The sequence below is a fragment of the Mastigoproctus giganteus genome, chromosome 2, assembly GCF_048544385.1.
Source record: "Mastigoproctus giganteus isolate SK-2022 chromosome 2, ASM4854438v1, whole genome shotgun sequence".
Lineage (NCBI taxonomy): Eukaryota > Metazoa > Arthropoda > Arachnida > Uropygi > Thelyphonidae > Mastigoproctus > Mastigoproctus giganteus.
Genome location: NC_143576.1, coordinates 251773371 through 251786411, shown reverse-complemented (window position 1 = coordinate 251786411; position 13041 = coordinate 251773371). Strand labels below are relative to the sequence as shown.

The 13041-nt window shown below is 37.2% G+C and overlaps 1 protein-coding gene across 1 annotated transcript in view; it reads left to right on the top strand.

Annotated features, from left to right (window-relative positions):
- Positions 1–13041, top strand: part of LOC150090379 (A disintegrin and metalloproteinase with thrombospondin motifs 9-like) — a 514590-nt gene that overhangs the window by 243956 nt on the left and 257593 nt on the right. Inside the window, exons 9-11 of the mRNA XM_090369090.1 lie at positions 162–311; positions 3774–4026; positions 9044–9192. Coding sequence (XP_090225216.1) covers positions 162–311; positions 3774–4026; positions 9044–9192 — 552 coding nt within the window. The remainder of the gene's footprint in view (positions 1–161; positions 312–3773; positions 4027–9043; positions 9193–13041) is intronic.

The window sequence follows — 13041 nt, the reverse complement described above, 5'->3', positions numbered from 1 at the left end:
ATTTCTGTAACCATTCCGTAGTTAAACTAAAAATCTAATAACTGAACATTTACTGAAATATCATTTATATCTTCATGAGCATTACTAATAAGTTGCTTACTAATACAAAGTCTTTTGTCTTAGTGTTTCGTACAGTCATGCATGTGTTTCTTTTCCCACAGACTGGGCATTCCTCACGATGACGATAAGAAATGTGCTAGATTTCAAGATCAGGCACAACGTTTGCATGTTATGGCTAGGATGTTGGATTATAACAGTCATCCCTGGAGTTGGTCCGCCTGCAGCCGACATTATATCACCAATTTTTTGGAGTAAGTTTTATGTACATTCACTTCTGTAAACTGTAAAACAAATTTTAGCTCTTTAAATTTCATATTTTATAACTAGTACTTAATATATATCTCAGAAGAAATTGGTCGGATTCAAAGAACTTCGTAAACAACAGATAGATTTTATATCAAGCCCGTGACTGCTGAATACGGTGCTGTTTCTTGTATTCTGTCTATTTTGCGAACTCCTCTGACCGTTTGGCCGTCCCGGAGTATAAACAGAAAATTTATTTATTTATATTTCATCTGAACAGCACTTTAGAGATTATTTTCGAGTATAACCATTTTGAAAGATATTTAAAAAATCCAATGTTCTTCGCTGTTTCAATAGAGGATGGCAGGTGGTCACCAAAAAAGAATGAAAGCATTGGTTGGTGCACATTTTATGGCTGGTTTAGAAATTACAGATGGAATTTCAGATGTTATTTAGAAGTAACAGTGTCCCATCAGCATCTGTTGTCCATCAGCAATCAAAAATTATTTTTTATGGAGTTCGATTTTCCGACACATTTCTCACTAATAATACAAATGTTAAGAATAATATAAAATGATAATGAAGGCTACATAGCACTAGCAGCTGTTTGTAACAAAAATACCATCAGAAACGAGAGAGTTTTTAGTTTTTTGAGCGCGTTCACATATGTATAAGTGAACTCTCAGTGGACGGATTTTCAAAATAATTTGTTTGGATCTTTAGAAAGCTTGTCGAGTCATAAGTGAAATTTACGCTTTTAGAACTAAATATGAAATCTTTCATACAGAGAGTACTTTTTTGCTGTTGTTTGTTGCGGCAACTCTTTAAAATTTGATAGACAGATATAGTGATTAGATAAACAAGGACGAATTCTAATAGTGAAGCTTTTCTACAATCTCTGTAGTATCTCTTATCCGCAGATAATGGTCAAAACATTTTGACTCTGCTCCACCATCATACCAACAATTATGGTACAAGTAGTGCAGTCTCATTTTGTGTGGTATTGAGAAAATAAAATTTGCTGCTAAGTGCATGGATCTCTCGTGTGTTGTAACCCTCATAGCATGGGGCATTTGACCTAAATTAGTTGAGATTTTGGAAGCAACAGTTCACCAAACAAGATATTTTAGTTCGATAGACCCACCTAGAAGTGATAGACTACGTTGTGTCAGAATACTGGTCGAGTTGACTACAGAATAGTTCAAAAAAGACAACAAGGCATCGATTCGTCTTACCCGAAATTGTCAACTTCTGTTATAAGAATTTTAAGAGGCTCTGGACGTAAAGTTTATATTCCAAAATTATATTAAGCCCTGGATGATGATGATCCCGATAGAATAGTTTACTGACTTTTATTCAACAGATTATCGAGAATGAAAATTTCCAATTGTGATTGTCCTGCAGACTTCCCCTCTGAAGTTCTTTAATGGAAAAGGCGTACGGCTTTATACCTAGATCGTCAAAATTCTGCAACATTCATTGCTGAGAAATCAATTTAATCGTGTACTGATGACAAAAAGTATCGTCAACGTGCAAAAAACAATGCTTTTATGTATTTGTTTGGTTTTAGTTATTTTAATCTTGTTTGTGATGTTTAATCAGTGATATATAAACCAGTTTTTAACTCATTTTTTTTTTAAATATTAAAATAAACGACATACCCTATTTATAAATGAAAATACTCTTAAGTTTTGGATTTTCGGGTATCACTCAGTAAGTAAATTTTGAATCACCAAATTTTCAATGCATGATCTGCTAGTCCATGGGGAAGATTTTGGGCTCAGTTCCTCCTCAAGAAATAAGGAAATTCCTTTGAGAAGAATCTCAAATGTATCAACCATCGCTGAACATTCCTAGGTGCAGTTCGACTTTTCCTTTTCGTTCTAGAGAAGGAAAAGAAGTCGGATTGACACCTAGGAATGTTCAGCGTGCGTTGGTCACTAAAAGGTTTGACTCACTTCAGAATCCATATTCCAACCCTCTGTTTTTAAATACTGGAAATCTGTAACCAGAATCCCAGTACAGTAAACCCTCGATTTAACGGATTTCGGATTTAACCGACCGGACAAATAATAGTACAGTAATGTATATATTAATCTCGACCATATTATTTTTTTTAGGTTATACGAAACTTCAGTGTTATTATTAATTAAAAATTAATAATAATTACCTATTTCCATTATTGTTTTGATAATTAGCTACTTTTATTTTTATAATCAAATTCTGGAAATTGTAGTTCAGGAAATTTTTTTTTATTCTTTCTACAAACGTGTTCAAATAGCTGTTTTCCCAGATTAAAGATAACAGATAAGAGCAGGCGGTGACTTTGCTAGCTGAATGTGACTCGGGACACTAAACTGCAGGTCTACCGACTCGCTTTGTTTCGGTCTCAGTCTGCCTCAAGCTATCGTGCGATCAGGTTGTATACAGAGTGGTTCTGTGATTTCTCAATTGTGACTTTATTTATTAAATAATTTTGCAATCCTTACAATTTAAAATGGCATCAAGTGATGAGGAGTTAAAAGAAAACGTGTGAACTTAAATGTGGCACAGAAATTAGAATAAGGCGTCTCAGCTTGTGACATTTACGGCGTAAAAAACAAACTGTTTCTGATATCCGTAAATCAAAGGCCAAAGTGCAACATTTTTTTATATTTACAACAGAATATTACATATTCTTTATTATAATTTAATAATTTTATATTGTACAGCACTGCATATTGTATTAAAGCTTTTTTTTACATTAAGAACAATAAAAAATGCTCACCCCCCAGGTTACATTCGATTTAACCGACTTTCGGCATTAAGGGACTTCTCCCCTATTAGTCCGTTAAATCGAGGATTTTCTGTATATTCATTTGAGTACTTCAGCGCAGTACCCAGTCGTATTAAGATCGAGGTTCTGTTTGCAGGATTCGCATTGTATTATTATCAAACCTTTATTGACTGACATTATGCAACGGAGCATTTCCATCCTAATACAGATAGGGCATATTATCCAGAATGTCATAATGAGCATCGGCATAGATGTTCCGTGTAGAACACCCACTGGCCTAACAACTTATGTAATTACACACCAGGATTCACGATTGTGTAGTACGATTCATCACTCAACATTGTCTTTGCTACGGGTGCCTGGTCGATATGATAATCTTACTTCACTAAACAAATGTTTCAGACCATTTCTTGGAATATTTATTTATATAATGTAAATATTTAATATTATAAAAAAAATATTGAAAAACCAAGCCATCGTTTTGATGGTATAGACGGAAACAGTTTTCATTGTCATCATTACAGTTTTAATTATTAATCTAAACGATAAGCCTGTTTAATCTGCTTGTGTCGTTCATTATTTTTACAGAAAAAAATAATGGACAGTTTTTCAGCTAAAGTAAACTGTATTTATGCCAAACAAAAAAACTCTTTGTTCTTCTTAATTCCAGTTTCGTTTCCTCCCTATTATTTAGCTCAGGCTATGGGATGTGTCTTCAAGATACTGCCTCTGAAAACATGCTTAGTACCTCAGACCACACCTCGCCACCTGGAGAGTTATATGATATGGACTATCAGTGCGAGCTCGTTTTTGGTACTGGTTCCAAGATCTGCCCTTACATGCCTGTATGCAAGAGACTGTGGTGCACAATGGAGGATTCAAATCAAGGTGGATGCAGAACTCAGCACATGCCGTGGGCCGATGGTACCGTGTGCGAGCTAAGAAAAGTAAGCGAATTATTTGAAAATTTGTTTTCTAAGTTTACTGTCCTGACTAATCTCTCATTATTATTATTAAATGCATCGCAATTTACGAAAATATAGTATTTTTATATAACAGAATTTATAAATTCCCCTACAGAATTACAAAAAAGATGTAATCAAAACTTTCAGTATATCACCACCAGTTATCTTGTCTTGAACGATATTGCTACTGCTTGGCATATGCCTAACAGTATCGACACCAGTCTCTATAATAATACTAAATATCCTGAGAGCTGAAAAATTAAGGATATATAGAAGAACGAGGTGCTAGCTAGTACCTCCTGTCAAAGGAGAACTCAGCTAGAAATGGTTCAGAGCCCCCCCCCCCCCTCTTGGGAAGATGTCTATAAAGGACATTGAGAATTTACGCCTCGGTCCCCGACAGCTTAAATTCATCCTTGGAGAGATTAGCTGCTAGTAAAGACCTTGATTATGTTGGCTCGAACAATAGGATGGGTCTTTCCTAGAAGATTTCAGCTCAATAAGATCGGTTAAATTAAAAGAAAAAAGGAGAAAACCAGTATCAAAATATGAACCGTGAGATGGAAACGCACACCAACAACGACAAAAGTAATAGAAATGAGTACTGAAAATGACAGACAACTACCAGAATGGCTATGTTTTTCGCCAGCAACAGTCACGATGACGAACACCATTACACTGATAAATTAGTTCAAACTGCTTCCTTATCGCCTTGCACTCAGCGGATTTGAGATGGATTGGTGCTAGATATCATAGTGTATCTGGGGAGTCATTTGGAATGAAATACTGCGTAAATATTGGGAGTAGCAGTAGCTTTTCCTGTAGTTTTGAGGACAGCAGATAAGGTTGGGGATCAGTGTTATATGGACATGGATACTTCCTAACGAACTTTAGGTATGGCATCATAAGCAACAGTTGTAATGGGAAGCGATATTTTACGGTCTTGATGAACACCTATAGTGGAGAGAAATTGTACAGGCGGTTGAAGGTCATAAGTTAGCCGCTCTCTTCTCTCACCTTATCTTTCTCACCCACATAATTCGTGATACCGACTGTTTATGTAAGCAGTGCGTCTCGTAGACCAACCGTTTGTTGATGAGAAGGGGTGGGATTATAGCGTGAGTGTTTTGCTGAATAGTTACTGAATGACCTTGACCTGCCTAAAGAAATTCTCTCTGCTATAACAGTATTAAAGCACGCACTATTAAACTGAAGGCTGTTGTAAATATCGTGTGACGAATGTGGCCAGCTAATGAAGCATTTTTACTTAGCGAAGTTGTATGGTTATCTTGAGCAAACAATTTGAAAAGATTAGTGGATATGAAAAAAGACCAGCTCATTTCGAATTGGTTCCGATTCCGAATTAGTCACATTTTCCGAATGTCACGATAATGTTTTTCCGACTTGCGAGTTTCACAGGTAATTTTAGAAAATTGAATGAATTAATATACAACTCAAGGGCATTAATGCATTCCAGCGTTCTGGAACCAAAGTGAGACAACTACAGAAAAATGAACAGTACTGAAGAAAAATTTTACTATTTTTCGGTAGATAACGAAACCTTAATATATATTCTAATATATTTTCTTAAAACATTCCTAAATTATATGGGAAAATATACCAGTAAAGATAAAAGAGAACTTGATGCATTAACTGGTGAGAATACGTTAAAAGCAATTTAAAAAAAAAAAAAAATTGCTTGGTGTTCAAAAAATGCTTAATAAACAAGCAAGCAATCAACGAACTCATTCTCCATGATATCTGATTTGTAAACAACGATTTTCTGCTCCTTATTAAAAAATTAAATAAATATTAAAAACGCACTGGATTCAGCAACTTACCAAGAATAAAAGAATTGGGTAAGAATTCTTTTTTCATGTTGAGTTTCTGAATCTACTGCACTCTGACCAGTTCGGCTTTGGATTCTAAAAGGCAAATACTAACCTGAAAAAAACATGGAAAGATGCCTCAGGCACTACCGTCTTATTTGCCTTGGAGTTCTCCATAAAAGTATAGCGTTTTCGCTATTTGGTTCTAGTTCGGAAGACCTGACGTAGCCGAGTGGTCAGGAGCGAGAGAACAATAGCACACATTCTTTGAGTGGACTGCGGTTCAAGACCGTGAGTGCTCAATACGATTAACAATTATATTCATAATTCCCTTTTGGGTAGCGCAGTAAGTATAATTACCGCTCTCCCATCCCCCACACCCGGGAAAAGACCCGAGTTCAAATCCCGTCAATGACGCAAGAAATTTTTATAGGCCTTTTTCACAGCACAGGGTTAGTCTGACTCAGGCGAGGATAATGTGGTTCCCCCTCCCCTCACAAACTCGAGTTTTTCTTCCAGCAAACAGAAAATCGACCAGAGAACACACGCAATTTACGGACATTATATACGGCGCAGTATTGCCTTAAATTGTCGATTCCCTAAAACCCTACAATAACATCTATTTTGGAGCAGTTTGGATTCACATCCCATCATTGATTCGAGCAATTTCTAAAAACCTTTTTTGCTGTAGTCAACTCCAGAATACAAGTTTAAGATACGGCTTTGACAACCATTGTATTTATTAGAAAACGGCACTCTTTCCTTTCATGCACAGAATCCTTTACTGTACAAAGTCTTTGGAGCATCTTATTCTTAATGGAATTAGCCATATGTAATTAACCAACCTTACAACCTCTTGAATTCTGATTCATTCCCGACTTCTTGTTTAACATACGTGGTCGGTTCAAAAAGTATCGGGATGATGCCTGTTGTTAAAAGAGCACCTTGACAAAGCATAGTGTTCAGACATGTCTCATTCTTATTCCCATGCAGTATGCTGTTGTTGTTGTCGTCAGCAGATAACGAAAATGTGTTTTCATATCTCGTGGTATTTCAAAATTTCGAGTGCACTGAACAAATGTGCGTAAATTTTGTTTCAAAATCAGAAAAACCACAAGAGAAACATTTAATCTTTTTAAAATAGCATATGAGAACTCTGCAATGGGAGGTACACAATCTTTCGATTGGCACTGTCTTTTGAAAGTGACCTGGACAGCCTTCAATTTCAACAAATGATAAAATCGTGTTTAATTAAAATTAAATAACGACACTATACTAAATGACCGAAGATTAACTGTTGGCGAAATCGTTGAAGAAACGTTATCTCAGTTGGATCATGTCACTCCATTTTAACAAACACTCTCAACGAAGCAAACACCTCCAGTATGGCGCTTCAGATGTGTTTGAACTTGAAACTAATGACTTGAAACTCTTACAACTACAACTGGATGCGGTCCTCCGTGACAGTATAGTGGTTTCACACCTTGTCACGCGTTTTGGAGAGGTATGTATACGAATTCTGTCATGGACTGGAGGAGTTTCTAAAAGCCTCTTCATTCATGGCTGTACTTAACCGATCCCAGGCGGAACGAGTTTACCCATAGGAAAACCAGGGCTTTTTATTTAGCTCGCAGAACAAATCGTCCAGTGAGCGCGTACTCAGTAACAATACTGAATAGCACAACATGATCTATATATATCTTTATTGCAGTCAGTGACTAGTTTTACCTGGATGCCTGATGCAATACCCATAACAGCAACAATTCTAAGGGTTTAACATAAAAGGAACAAACAAATTATTAACACGGAAAATGAAAAAAACATTTTTTTTCCATGTTACACACAGCATATCAAAAAACAGTCGGAGTTACAGAGCTGAATACGAAGCTTTTCCCTGATGATGCGTCTCCTGTAGGATTTGTCGTCTAAACTTCTTGTAGTCGACATTCATCTCCTGGACGTTGTGGAGTATCTCCATGGGCATGAATCTGTCGCCTATCCTGAGCCTCCACGCTACGGACTGCAGAGAAGGGAGGGCTCTTTAAAAGGTTTCGGAGGGTCCTCCAATTACACAACTGCCAAAAACTTGGCGTATTCGTTTCGTCCGCTATCATTTTTATTGAGACGCGTAAGCGGAGGGTGAAAATCCGTTCGGAGACTTTTCTGTAGTTAAGGGTGAGGGGTGGAAGTTTGTGCTTGAAGAGGACCCAGCGAAGAAGCCAGTACTCTTCAGATGAGATGGTTTTTAGCGTGGTTTTCGTTGTCGACGCCCAGATTTCAAATCCGTAGGTGATAACTGGTTGCATAAACCGATATATGTATTGGAGCGTGTACTCAGGCTCTGTGTGACATGAAGGTGTTGTTTGGCAAGCCAGCTGGTTCTGCAGACCTTGTTGTGAGTACAGTATCTGCAACATGGTGTTTGAAGCTGACTTTTGGGTCGAAGATAACCTCGAGATGTCTGTGATTGGTTACTGGATGGATGGTGGTTCTGTGGATTTCCAGGTTTAGTTGCGTTGTTTGTGAAAGTTTCTGATGCGCCTAAAATCCAACAACGGCAATCGGATATGAAACACGGGATTACTTTTGATCCCAAAACCAAACAGCAGTCATCCTAATGGAAAATTCTTTCCCATATACCAAGAACGCATCGCAAGTACTCAGCAGAACGAAGGCACGTTGACAGTCTTCTTTCAATGAAATAACTGCTGCTCGGAATTATCGGAGTAGACTTCTCTCCACTCCTATCTTTCCTAGCGGTATGGAAAGAGTTGAGCCAAGCTCAATCAAGTACTTTCCCGTAGTCTGTGAAAAGTATGTAAATCATGAGCTTGAAAAAAAAAAAAGAAAACTTTAAATCGCTCCATTATAGCTGGAGTAATCGCTGCAATTTTCCCTACAGTTATCAAGATAATCTTCCAAGAATGTCCCTCTAGATTGAAAATATCATATGATTTTCTGCAAAATAAAATCCACGTAATTTCTTTTGCATTCAAGAATTCAGATAGATGATGGCGTTTTGGTTTAATTGCTGCATGTCGCCATGTACCATTTGGTATACTGCATGAGCTCGTAAAAGCATTGAAGATCTTCATATAACTGTAATACATTGTGCCTGGAATTGAAACTGTGGCGCTTGTACTAACATTGTATTTTTCGTTTTCAATTAGTGGTGTCGGCGTGGAGAGTGTGTACGTGTGCCTACATCTCGTATGAGTCCTGTGGACGGTCAATGGGGAAAATGGCAGAATTATGGCCAGTGTTCTCGAACCTGTGGAGGCGGAGTAAAGCAGTCGGTGAGAGAATGTGATAACCCAAGGTAAGAAAATGAATCGCTCTTAATTATTCATTTTTCTTTTTTGTTACATGCTATGATAATTTACTTTTTTTTGATACTTGCTAATGCGATTTATGACTGTTTATTAGTTTCGAATAAACTGACATAATAAGTGATTCCTTTCTACTTCTCTCTCTCTCAGGGGGTAACTTGGGAATTTTTTTTTTTTTTTTTTGGCTGGTGCAGCATAAGCCTCAGGCTTCCTTGTACCATATGGCCATTAATAATAATAATAATAATAATAAATACATGCAGTTTACTGAAAAAATACACTTGAATATATGAGCTACTGCTATGGTAACCCAAAATCGAAATTATTTCTTTTATGTTTGTAGCACTATTCCCAAGGGAAAAAAAAAAAAAAAAAAAAAAAGGTAAATAATCAGTTAACATAATTTCTTTCGGACTTGCATTGCAAAATAATAGTTCTTACTTACGTTTATCTTCACTTCCGCTCAGTATTAAGATTATTAACAGCTCGAAGGCAAAGAGAGATTATAAATGGTTATTTCATGGTAGTGTAGTAGAGATGCCCTCACGGAAGTCTGAATATCAGAGAATCACTCACAAAACTGCAATGAATTGGTGGAGGTCCGTCCAAAATAAGTTTTTGAGCCTTGCACCTACATACTACCGTTACTTCGAAACCTTGGAAGATGTCATTTGCATCCCAAAATTTCGATAAATAAATTTTTGGGATAACGCCGAGGTTATTGGTAAGGTGAACAGTCTGGCTTTTCTTGACTTTAAGTTTTTACCCCCTTTTCCTCCATTCTGCAACATACTTACACGTATACTAGCGAAAGCATAACTACAAACTCTGGCATCGTTTATAATATCTCTAATATTATCAATAATATTAGAGATAGCATTTTCGTGTAATTTCAAGAAAAATTTTGTGTTAGGCTGATTTGCGTGGTCGTGGAAAATATGCAATTCATACTACACGCAACTCGAGTACGAAATGCCCAGTTGTCCTGGAATAAAAACATACTCGTACAACCCGAGTCCAACTAATTCGACCCCAATGTGGAAAAAAAAAAGTTCTACAGTCCTTCCTGTCCAAACGGGATTCGAATTGAAGCAGTTTCCACATGAGCAATTGCGAATTTTCATTAACTGAATTCATGTTCCTTTATGTGCTTTGTGTGAGAAAGTACAAAGTTACCCTCAGCGTTTAGTTTATTTGCTTCTTTTAAAACCTTCAATTATTCAAATTTTTCATCCAATAAATTGTTGCCATTTGCAGAAAATTTGTCCTTTCCTCTTATTGCGTAGTGGGGCGCTATGCATTTTATTTTCTGAAACTGTTTCAGATCCCAATTCTATCCTCTGTTTACAAGAAAAAATGTAGCTAATACTACCCAGAACTCGAAGTGATGTTGTTATTCTGCAGTTGAGAGATTGTACTGTGATTCCTCAATCGAGAGAGAGAATACTTTTATTGCCACCATTATATACAGTACTTGGGAAAAGAGCAATTGCTCTTCACGGCCAATATATTATGGATGCTGAAATCCAGTTGTTTTGACAAATGCTTAAAAACTGTTTTGAACAGATCTCGAAATACTGGAGCTTTGCTTAAACTGACAAAATGGCTCTGAGTCAAATAACCTCAACAGCTCTTTTATTTGATCGGTCTTTCGTTTGTGAAATGAACAACTTACCATGGATTGAAAGAAGAAGAATTATGAACTTTTTCACGTTATGGCCAAATTAATCGGTCTCCAACAAAAGACTGCTTGATTTTCACTTCCTAGACACACGAGAGTTTCACATCAAACAAATTGGATAATCCGATGTTGTTGTTAGTAGGGTTTTAGGAGAATCAGCGACTAAGGCCATGTTTTTCTGTATTATTTTTTATTTTTTTTTTATTTATGAAAACCCCAAACACGAGAGGTATTAGAACCTATAGTACTTAGTATTGTGCTTGGGTTGGATGTTGAGAAGACGAAAGAAGATATTTGTTGACATTAGACTTGAACTTCTGTAGACTGTAATTTTCAGGAAATACGTATGAAGGAAGATTGTTCCAGAAAACGGCAGTTGAATGAATAAACATGGATGATGAAAAGTTGATTCTGTGAGTTTGAAGTTGGACAGTAAATGGATGTCGGCTGGTGGCGGCACGTGTTCGAACTGTTTTGAAAGACAGAGCGGGAATAATAGAAGCCAATTCAGAAGAACAGTGCCCATGGAAGTATCTATAGAAAAGGCATGCAGCAGAAACAGTACGTCTATGAGACAGCGAGTGGAGGGACTCTGTTAGAGAGGAGCCATTAATTAATCTAACTGCCCTCTTCTGAATAGAATCTAGAAGCCTGAGAGAGATTTTGGGGGCACCATCCCAGGTGTGGGAACAATATTCCATGGTAGGGCAGATTTGCGATTTGTACAGAGTTGAACAGCTGTTTGGAAGAAAAGCAACGCCGAGAGCGAAAGAGAAAACCAAGTTTTTTAGATGCAGAGGAAGCAATATTTGTAATGTGCTTGTGCTAAGAGAAATTAGAAGTCGGGGTAATCACCAAAAGAGATATCATTTTGCCCAGAAATCGGTGTGTCACTAAAGATGAGCAGAAGAATCCTTTTTGCGAGATATAAGACAAGACTGAGTTTGAGAAGGATTTAAATCAACTAAGTTGTCTTTGCCCCACTGGAGACCGGCATTTAAGAAATTGGTAGCGGATATTCGAGACGTTGAAGCTGATTGAGCAGGGCAAGGTTTCTCAAAAACCAAACCAAATTGAACCGTGGGGGGACACCAGCATTAATGGAGAAGTTAGAAGACAGAGAGCCATCTACCATCACCCACAATGAGCGATCGGAGAGAAAACTGGATAACCAATTACAAAAAGCAGTTGGCAAACCATAAGATGGAAGCTTGTTTAAAAGACATTTATGCCAAACACGATTGAAAGCCTTTGAAATGTCAAGAGCAACTGCTTGTGTTTCACTGAACTTTTCCATTGAATTTGTCCATAGATGGGTAACATAAGCCAGAATATCACCAGTGGATTGACACTTACGGAATCCATATTGGCGATCGTTCATAAACAGAAGGTTTTTAGGTAGTTTAAGAGTTGGCGGTTAATTGATTTCTCCATTACTTTAGAAAGAATAGAAGTAATTGCAATGCGACATAATTGGATGAGAGGGATTTGTCACCCTTTTTAGGAACTGGCTGGATATGAGAAAATTTCCAAGCAGAAGGAAAAACACTTTTGGAATAAGAAAGTTAAAAAAGGCGGCAAAGAACAGTAGTAAGTTCACGAGCACAGGTTTTGAGAACAAGTGGAGAAATACCATGAAGACCTGGAGTTTGCTTAGAATCAAAGATTCGTCAAAATCCTTCTGACGTCCTTTTGACGGAAAACCATAGGAGGCATTGAATGGATGTGTTTGGAATGGTGCGAGGTGTTTTCCCAAGATCATTAATACATGAGTTGGTAGAAAAATTGTATGCTAGCAGGTCAGCTTTATCCTTGGCTGAAGTGACAACAGAACCATCTGGTTTTGACAGAGGTGGGAGCAGAGATGGGCAAAAGTGGCGGCCAGTAGCTTTGGCAAGAGACCAGAATGCTCGGCTATTATTAATGCAAGAAGCAAGTTTTCTACTCTTAGTCTGTTCAAAATCTAGTTTGGACTGATTAATAAATGCTTTACAATTGTTGGTGTAGGCAGAAAATGAAACTGAAGAATTGGAAACAAGCCAATTACGATATGCAATGTTCTTCTCTTGAACAGTTATTGGAAAACCAAGGTTTAGATAAAGGACGAGATTTTAAAGTGGAGTGTGGAATAAAGGATTCCATTCCTGCAAGAATAATT